At 36.2% G+C, this 10,797-nt stretch overlaps 1 protein-coding gene across 1 annotated transcript in view; it reads right to left on the bottom strand.

The window, feature by feature from the left end:
• Nucleotides 1-10,797, bottom strand: part of LOC106878604 (MTRF1L release factor glutamine methyltransferase) — a 36,261-nt gene that overhangs the window by 8,062 nt on the left and 17,402 nt on the right. The window contains exons 3-5 of the mRNA XM_014927872.2: nt 7,545-7,627; nt 3,905-3,998; nt 2,565-2,687 (exon numbers count right to left, since the gene is read on the bottom strand). Coding sequence (XP_014783358.1) covers nt 2,565-2,687; nt 3,905-3,998; nt 7,545-7,627 — 300 coding nt within the window. The remainder of the gene's footprint in view (nt 1-2,564; nt 2,688-3,904; nt 3,999-7,544; nt 7,628-10,797) is intronic.

Below are 10,797 nucleotides of genomic sequence, written 5' to 3' on the forward strand. Positions count from 1 at the left end.
CACCACTTGACAGCCAGTTTTGGTGTTTACATCCCAGTAATTTAGCGTTTCAGCAAAAAGAGACCAATAGAATAAGTACCAGTCTTTAAAAAAGAAATAAGTATTGAAGTCAATTCATTCAATTAAAAACCCTTCAAAGTGGTGCTCTTGCATGGCCACAGTCAAATGACTGAAACAAGTAAAAGAATAAAAGAATATAGCAACATCAGTGCCAAGCAGTGATTAGAAATAAACAACCTTTAGGTTAGTTAAAACATGTTTGTGACATATTTCGACTGCTAAAAGCAAATTCACTGCAGTTACCATGGAGAAATAATTCTTTCATATGGTAATAAAAGGTGTAAAAAACACTGTATCTGCCTAGGGCTTGCTCTATCAGATTTCTAGACGGGAAACACCGAAGAGAAATAACCCTGGACAGATACAAATCCGTAGCTTTAACTTAACCCATTACCTCCCATAATTCTATTAACTGGAATTTTTTAATGAAACTTTGATTTCTAGTATAAGAAACCTGCTAGAATGATCAAAATAACATTTTAAATAGAAATAAGCGAGATATTGGGTGAAAAATTAGCAAACCTCATTTTAATATCAGAGAAATATACCTAGTAGATATACCAAAAAGGTTAGATATGTGTAAATATTGATAGTTAATTACGAAATTTGTAATTTTTAAGTGATCTCATATGAGATCACTGGTAGGTAATGGGTTTAAAAAAAAAGAACAGTCAACATCAGTGACTGAGTTGTGCTACTAAACTACCTGGTCAGGATACATATAGCAGGATCAGTGCCAAGCAGAGATCATGAATAAACACAAACTTTAGGTAAGTTAAAATAGGTTTGTGACATATTTTTAAATTGAAAATAATTATGTTGAGAGGGAAAAAATAATACAAGTCAATGATGACTAATTTTAGTTTTATTTCTCCCTCAAGTATAAAAGAAAAGACAGGTTTTAGGATTATTGTGACTTCCTCATGAAGCACAACCTTAAGTATATTTGCCAAAGTAATGATAGGAGATAGCTAAGTAAATGTTCAAGATTGTACACTGGTTAGGTAAATGACACCATTTACAGAATAAATAATTGCAAAATGTCATCCGTCTGAAACACATGAGTTAAATTAGTGCTAACATATTTAATAAAGAGAGCATTAAAAGACTCATCATCATCATCATCATTGTCATAATGTCTACTTTTCCATGCTTGCATAGGTGAGACAGAATTCATTGAGCCACATTTGTTTCCAAGCAAGACAATATTTTCTTTGACATGTTCTGATAATAGGGTGAGAAATGAATTACAATGTTTGTATGATGGTCACATTCATTTAACAACTATGATGCAACATCAAGACAAGGAGACACACACACACACACACACATACAATGGGCTTCTTTCAGTTTCTATGTACCAAATCCACCCAAAAGGCTTTAGTTAGCTTAGAACTATACAAGTATCTTTATAAAAATAATGGAGTAAAGACTCATTTCAATCACGAATGACCATGGGATTGCACCTAGAAAGTTACCCTCCAAGGCACTAGTCCAGGCAATGTTGTTAATGGAAGACCAGCAGTCGCCTATGCATACCAGCCTCCCCTCTCCACACCACCAATGTTGTCCAAGGGAAAGGCAAAGGCTGATACAGCTTGGCACCAGTGACGATGTCGCAACTCATTTCTACAGCTGAACTGGAGCAACATGAAATAAAGTGTCTTGCTCAAAAACACAACACACAGCCCAGTTCAGGAATCAAACTCACAACCTCATGATTGTGAGCCCAATGTTCTAACCACTGAGCCATATGCCTTCTTTTTAAGTATCTTTATATTACTATATAAATAACAGTAACTGTGGTTCTACCCTACTATAGCAATTAGCAGTAACAGTAGTACTATATTATTATAGTACTATATTATTATAATACTATAGTAAATAACAGTAATAGTAGTGCTATAATACTATAACAACTACAGCAACAGTAGTACTATATTACTATAGTAAACAGTAGTAACACTATTACAATTGCATAGATACTGCAGCTGTACTATAGTAAACAGCAACGGCAGATAGACCAAGTGTTGATTTGATTCTGGGCCACATTGTTACACTTAGGCACTTAATCATTTTGTATTGCCTTTATTTTCTTGTTGTTTAATCCCCAAGGCAAACTTAATTAAACACATCTAAAGGATAGTGTGTCCCAGACTACGTTAAACAATGTCTTCTTTTTATTTTAAGATGCTTTTGTTTTGTTTTTTTACTGGTGTTTCTTGCAGGCCAATTGATCACATATAGTTTCTGCTGATATTTAAACATATCAGAGAGATGTCCATAACAGGATATCTAACCCGCTAGAAGGAGCAGTCAAAACTCCAAACCACAATTAGGGATAATTTCGAAAGAGAATGAAAAATAAAAATATTATATTTTTCAATCTTTAGATTGAAAAATACTAACTGAATTAGATACACTTATATATATATATATTAAATATACTCATATACATACTACACACCCACAGCCACCACTACCATCACAAGCTCCTTAGTTACCTGAGTGAGTTTATACAGCAAGGCCAAACTCAGATTACCAGAACCACAACCAATTTCCAAGAATCTGCCTTTCATTTCGTTTTTTTCTGCATTCAAGAAGTTCAAAATATGGCCAACAAGTTGCTGAAAGACGAAAGATGAGAAATATCTCAATTGTATGAATTAACAATTTTGATATAAATATAAAACTTAGATAAGTTTCGACCAAAGATTGGTCTAAGCCATGTCTAACTTAAAGTGCTGATGTCTTTACTGTCTGGTGCAGCAGAGATCAAAAAAAAACTTTGCCTATTCAGAAGACTTTCTTGAGGCTTTCCTCATACTCAAACAGATTTAGACGAGAAATGTATATTTAGTCAATTTACAAGTTTGTTTTATTGCTTTCTCATATATTTCGTATGATTATTTGGAACCAAAAAGTACACATTTTATCTTTTATCTTCTACTTGTTTCAATCAGTAGATTGTGGCCATGCTGGGGCACCACCTTAAATCATTCTTAGTCTAATGAATCTACCCCAGTACTTTTCTTAAAGCCTGGTGCTTATTCTTTTGGTCTCTCATGCCGAACTGCTAAGTTACGGGAACGTAAACACACCAATGCTGGTTGTCAAGCATTGGTAAAGGACAAACACAAAGAAGATACACACATATATACAATGGGATTTTTCCAGTTTCCTTCTACCAAATCCACTTACAAAGTTTTAGTCAGCCCAAGGCTTTAGTAGAAGACACTGTTAGAAATTTGTTTCTAATAGTTTCCTAGTCACCTTTCGCCACTGTATGACACCTCCTTGTCCTACCTGTCTGACACTGTAAGTAATGAGAACGTCCTACATCACCAAATATTTTCAGCATTTGGTGTCCATCTCTGATAGCCCAGCTACTTTGTTTGTCTTCTTCATATGCTTTATCATATTTTCAATCAGAACATTAAACCTAAATCTCAGTTCTGGAAGCCAAACAGTATTCTCAGTATGAGCACTGGTTTATGAGGAAACTCACCGGGAGATAGAAAGAGTAGATATTTATAGAGTTCTAGAGTAGAAAGATTACAAACTAAGGAAAAAAAAAGTGGAAAATGTTAAGCTAGAAAATACAATAGAGTCATACATACACTTATTTCATTAGTTATATAACTAAATAAAATATTTACTACTGTAAATATTGTACAGTAAAAACAAAATGCAAAGGAGCTATTAAGGTTAAGCTTTAAGCAGTAACCTACATTAGAATATTGAAATATTTATAACGGTTAGTTGAATATCATTTCTATTATACAGGCTATAAATAAAACCTGTTAAATAGGCTAAAAAGTTAAAGACAAAAAAAGTGTAAAACCTCGGTTTCTGGCCTTGGGATAAAAACTGGAGGCTGCATCTTTAAAGTTAGATCACAGAAATCCCATTCTCCAATAATGTATTGCAATGGAATTCTGAAATAGAGAGGGAAAAAGCTAGTTATAGATTTATTTTTACAGTCACAAAACTATTTCTAAGAGTGAAAGAACATTAGCAAACATATTCTTTGAAGTGATTCAAATATAGTTAGTCATTAAGGTAACATCTTATTCCACTACATAATCATTTCTAGTCTGAGGTAATCCACACTGGAGAGGTGTTGTTATACCAAGGCCCCTGCAACTCAAAAGTCTTTAGGCTGGTATTGAAGTCAGAACAGGTTGGTAGTGGGGAGTTGTTGAGGTTGTAGATTCACAGCCAAGTCATAGAGTAATTAAGTGCTGGTGTGTGTTGTACCTTGAGGAAGAGCTGGCTTGAGTAGCAGCTCTGACATGAAAGGAAAGGACAGGAGGTTGAGAGCTGGAATATGGTGTAAGTATTGAATGAGGAGGAGTAAGCAAGCATGTATGTTGAGAAACAACATCAGAGAGCCTGGTTAGGATAGGAGCAAATAGTGGCATGCAAAGTTTCATAGCCTGGTCTACAGAAAGTGCTGTGCCACTGGAAAACAATTCCTCATTCAGGCAGTTTACAATGTCCTACTGAGTCCAGCCAGCTTGTTCTACTGATGAAATGGTAGCACCACTAGCTTTCCCCAAGTGCTGAGACCCTAAAGTACATCCTTAGTAGTTATCTAAAATCTAAAAACCTTCGATAAGGTTCAATACTAGTGGATACAGCACCAGGTTCTGATGTCATAGCAGACACCAACATCAGCAGAATTAGCCATTTCAGGCACTTCTGCCCAACAAAGAAAACTATCACTATTGTCAAAGCAAGTGTGAAGATGATGCCAGCTGCCAAGTCCAGTGTGCCAGGTATACAAGCAATGGCACAAGACTGGGAGCTGAAAGTCAGCCTAGGAAAGCAGCTGAAGTTCCCAGAAACTATTGCCATAACATAATTTAGGTAAGATAGGGTGCTGATCTTGAAAGCATCCAAGCAAGTAGTCATGTTAGATCATTCCAGTCTGTTGGAGAACCAAACTGAGGAAGCAAATGGAGAGAATGAAATGTGCAAAGCTGGTTGGATTATGTTGAGACAAATGGATGGCAAGCAAGGTGTGATTCCATTGAGGTTGGGTTCAGCAGGTTTATGCAGGACAGTCATTTTGCCCAGAATGCTAGGTATCACAGGGGTCACTAGGGAGAAGGCCACAAATTAGTTATGCAAGCAAGAGAAGTTGCTTTAAGGTAACCATAGATCAGGAGGAGTGGGTCCTGGACAGCGTGGTGCTAACCAGATAGAAGCTGGAGCTTGATCAGCCTTGGCTGGTTCACCTGGGTGAGGGTGTCTGATTATTGAAAGATTCAAAGCAACCAATGACCCCCAGGAAACATTACTGACAATGTGTCCATATGCATTACAGGATAATGATGATGATCATCAGCATTTAACACCCATTTTCCATGCTGGCATGGGTTGGATGGTTTGACCAGGGCTGGTCAGCTGGGGAGCTGCCCTGGCTCCATGTCTGTCTTCGCATGGTTTCTATGGCTGGATGTCCTTCCTAATACCAACCATTTAACAGAGTGTAGTGGATACTTTTACACAACACTGGTATGGGTGCTTTTTACATGGCACCAGTACCCATGGACCTACGAGATTAGGATTGCTTAGCTAAAGAGGGATGCATGGGAAATGCTTGTATGCAAGGACAACCACAATTTCACTTAGTTTGACATGTCTTCTCAAGCAAAGAAAACCACCAGAAGTCTCAGTCCCTTGTCTTCTCTGTGAGGCCCAACATCTGAAAATCCCTTCTCACTACTTTATCCCACACATCCCTCCACAATGAGAGATTGGCACTTTTTGATGCAACTGTCTTCATTCATATGCATTACATGACCATACCAGTGCAGTCTTCTTTCTTGCACACTACATCTGATGCCTCATATTCCAAGTTTTTGTCTCAAAACACATTCTGTTGTATATACACACTGACATTACCCACCCAGCAAAGCATACTGGCTTCATTTCTTTCAAGCCTTCAGATATCCTCAGTGGTCACAGCCCATGTCTCACTGCCATGTAGCATAGTTGTTCATACACACACAACATACAATCTGCCTTTCACTCTGAGAGAGAAGCCCTTCATTACTAACAGAGGTAACAGCTCTCTGCACTTTGCCCAGCCCATTCTTATTCTAGCAGCAATTCTTTCCAAACAACATCCACCACTGCTAACTTGGTCACCTAAATAATGAAAACTGTCTACTACTCCTCAGGATGCCCATTGACATTAGAGTGAGTCTATTTTTTGTACATTCCTGGTGTTTAAAGTGCCTGCACATCTGAAACATGTAAAGACTGCTTTCTATGGAAAAAATGATGCCAAATAAGATTGAAAGTTTTTTTGTCTTTCAGAATGATTCAGCTCTGGTGTTGAAAACATGTAATGGGCAAAAATTACTTGATTCCTGGGCAGCCACTTATCTTCCACAGAATAGTTCCCTATTCTTACTTATGCTACATACTTTTAGAACACTCCACTCTACAGCTGAATAAGTGACCTACATAACAGAAAAAGTTAACTACAAAAGAACTTTCAAAGTCCATCTTTCCTCCATTTTCATCACCCACTATTCCCTATTCCTAGGAAGGTTGTGGAGATAGAGTCCTCAGGTACCTCCTCCATAGGGTCCTATCAGAAGCAATCATCATTAACTTTCCTGCAGGATTCCCAAACGTGACCAGCTGGTTCTTGGTCTACTCCTAGGGCTCCTGTTGGTTGGCTTGGCTTGAAGAATCCATCCTGTGATTCTTTCCTGTGACATTTTAACCACATATCCATAGTGATCTCCCAATGCAGATGAAAACTTTACCAACAACAACTCCAATACATTGTTCCATTCAAAATTCTTCTATCTGCTTTCCTGAAATTGCACTGCATTTTTTCTGTACCTACAGTTCACATTGAATACACTGCATGCAATGCCTACTTACATTTTTTATATGTATCAAGCATAGCCATATGGCAGTAAAGGCCTTTCTTTCCTTCTTGAAAGATAAAACAATATTTTTCTTTGCTACGTTCAGCAATGAGAACTAAATCATCGGCATACAGAAATTCCTATGAACAATCAGTTTTAAACACTTTGACAAGTTTTAAATACTTGAGAGTAATAGAAATAAAATTACATGAGAACACTGCTCATATAACAAGGGTGGAGCAGATGATAACCAAACATGTATACAGTCAATATCTTATCTAATATATGCAAACAAAGGCCATGTGACTGATTTTTAAGCCTTGATGCACAGACACATTAAAAAACAATAGCATACCAAGTTATTTCCTTTCTCTCAGTTTCTGTCTCTCTCTACAATACTCAAACCACAACTCTGATAGGACACAAATTCGAAATACTAAAGAAGAGAGACAAATACATCACTGTAAATCTTCAGGCAGAACATATGCACTCTGCACACCACATCACTGAAGACAGCTAGACAGTCCACTCTGTCTCTGTAAAACTTCAATAACCTTGTTCAAAATATGTTGAAAAGAACTAGTTTACCTGTGCATTCTCTTTTCACAGTTCAATTTAACTTGGGTAACTTGATCTGGGGTAAGGGTAACAGAACTGAGCACATTGTGTAACTGTTGAGAGAATAAAGGAATTAGGATGAAGGCAAACACAACAAGGCACACTAAGCAACACAGCTGGATATAAACAGCAACACAACTATACATACAAGTATACATAACAGGACATAAAAAACTAATTAAGTTGGACAAGTAATACAACTGGACAAAGTAATCAAGCAGAATGGGCAACATGATATAGCTGGACGAAATAATGTAGCTAGATAGAGTAAGTAATAAAGCTGAGAAAAGTAATGGAACTGGACAGAGTAATGTAGCTAGATATACAAAATAATGTAGCTGGAGAGACAAAATAATGTAGCTGGACAAACAAAGAAACATATCTGGACATACAAAGTAGGGCAGTTGAACAGATAAAGCAATAGAACTATATGTAATACTTAGTGAGAAGAATCAGAAAAAATTTATTAAAACTTGTTGCATTTAAAATACAAATATTGCTTATTATCTTGATCAGAAAAATAATTTTCAAGGTGATGCTTCTATTTTTTGTTGTTGTTTTTTGGTGTTTATTAATGTGAAAAACCAGCCTGAGCTCTCAATTTAAGTGTCATCATTTGTTATCGGAATAAATTTAAATTGAGACCTGTGAAAATTGATATCAACGAAAACTGATGTCTCATGAAAACTTTGACCCAAATTCCTGATTAAACAATAAAGGCTCTTTTTTAGGAATGCATGTAAATAAATCACTTCTTTAACCCTGAAATACACTGCCTTTGTTTCAGTTAATTTTGAAGAATTTAGTAAAAAAATCTTTGTTGTCAACAGCTCTTGTCTGGAACAGAAACTAATATAAAATTTTGAAGGAAGGTTTTAACGTAAATCCGTTTAAAACAGGAAGTGTGTATCACAGGACCAAGGGTGGTCTCAGATAGGTTGGTATCAAGAGGGTTAAAAGAATGTGATTTACCTGAAATTCATGCTGCATCAAATAAAGGCTCTTCGTTGGATAGTTTTAATTGGAAAGTGTTTATGAATAGATATGCAGTTGCATAATTCTGTTTAGTTCGGATCACAAATGGTCATGTGAGATTAACCTTTAGCAAATGGCATTTTCTCAAGAATTGTTTCCCCTCGCCATTGCTCTGTTACTACAAGGGGGAAAATTCACAGTGACATGATGCACCTACAGTGTGCTAAAGGTTAACTGTTGCTAGGTCACTAAAGTATCAATATTTGACTGTAGAATATTCTGGAGATGCTCATCAATATAAAATATGTCACTTGGTATAGGACAGGTATGTATACAGTCATATCATGTAATCTTTTTTCTTGATCCCCAGGATTCATAAGGTTAGTTACCTAGTTTCCACGATGTACAAGTGACCAAAATCAAAGCATTCCCTTGAGGAATATATGCTTGTCTGTTGCAGGATTCAAGACCAGCAATTTTGGAGGGGAAGAAGCAAGTCTATTACATTAACCCTGCCTCCCCAGCACTTGCCTACTTTAATTTATCAACTCCAAAGCATGCTTGTCGCTAAGGGAGTGCATTGGACAGCACTGCCCCATCACTATTCAATGGTGCACCCTCAGATTTACAGTGATACACTTATTTCAAAACTCTACTTTAGCATTATTACAAATTAGTGCCCACCCAGAATATTCTAAAGCAACCCTAGGCACCAAAGTCTAGTGACAGGCCTGTCCTGAGGGGATGGAAGGCAAATTTGACCCCAGCAGGAGTGAAAGTCTCAATTCAACCACCAGAAGGCACCAAAATAACAGTATGAGAGGAAACAGACAAAGAATTAAAAAGCATACCTATAAAGATTATGCCATTCATATGCTCATATACCATGGTTTTGGGTGTTGGCCAGAGGGCCTTAACCTTCCTCAGTATGAGTTAATGGGCAAAAAATTCCAAATCTGACATGTTATTAATCCATTAGCACTTTGGCCAAAAACCAGTAACATATGGTACACGTTATAAATCCATGAGCACTTTGGCCAAAAACCAGTAACATATGGTACAAAATATTTGAATGTTTACATTCGAAATAAGATGTTGACAGCAGTAACATAGGCAGTTCACAGGTTTAATAGCATTATAAGCTATAAAATATAAAATTAGCACAAAGCTTTATGAATGCAGTGAGCATCAACCTATTTAGAAATGAGAGCTAAGCTATTGTTAATACCATCTTTTCAAACTAAAAATATATGTTTTACTGATTGCTTAAATGGCAACAGACTTTTTCTTACAAGTATACATACAAAAGAATATACACAGAAAAGAAAAAAGAATATAAAAAATATTTAAAAAATTTTTTTTAAATAAATTAGAAAGAATAATATATATATATATATATATATATATTATTCTTTCTATTTTTTGTAATATTTCTCTATTTTTTTTTTCGTCCTTGCTTTCCTATACATTTGCTGCTTTCTTCAAAGGAATCTAATGCTCTTAGCTTAGTTTTTCCTTGGGGCTAGCCAGATTGGAGCAATCTCAAGTAGAACCAACCGAAATTGCAAATATAATCTGGAACTCGACTGAGGATAGAAAACTCCAAATGACCCATCCTTGTTTTCCTTGTATCGTCTGTCTGGATGTTTTGTGTTCTTGTCCCATTTTTGTATACATTGGACTCCTCTGTTGGTGAAAAATTGCTCCAATACACCACGACATCTGAAGCTTTTGAACCTTTCATACCTTTTTTATACTTTCTAAACTTTTTTGTACTTTCTGCCTTTTCCTATTGTCGTTTCTACCTACACATTCTTTATTTTCTTTACTTGTTTCTTTCTGTGGGCTTGAAACGTTAAAGACTTTTTCCCTTCCAGAGCGTTATACTAATACATCTGTTTGTTGTCTACACTAGGGGTTTTCAAACTGTGGTCCGCGGACCACAGGGGGTCCGCAAAGACAAGACCATGGACAGCAAATACTTTTTATGGGCAATTTGATTTTATATATGTTTTTTAATTGAAATCTTTTAATTGACAATAAACCTATTTGTTAAATACTGTTAAATAAATAAATGTAAAAATATATGTTATTTTAAGCAAATATTTATGTATAAATTTCATAAGCATTTATAAGGGGGTCCCTAAGGTAAAGCCTGAAATATAAAGGGGTCCGCAAGTCAAAAAGTTTGAAAACCCCTGGTCTACACCACCTGTCTTCGTCTTTTGTTTTTTTGGGGTGAGGCTTT

This window comes from Octopus bimaculoides, chromosome 4 (assembly GCF_001194135.2).
Source record: "Octopus bimaculoides isolate UCB-OBI-ISO-001 chromosome 4, ASM119413v2, whole genome shotgun sequence".
NCBI classification, from domain to species: domain Eukaryota; kingdom Metazoa; phylum Mollusca; class Cephalopoda; order Octopoda; family Octopodidae; genus Octopus; species Octopus bimaculoides.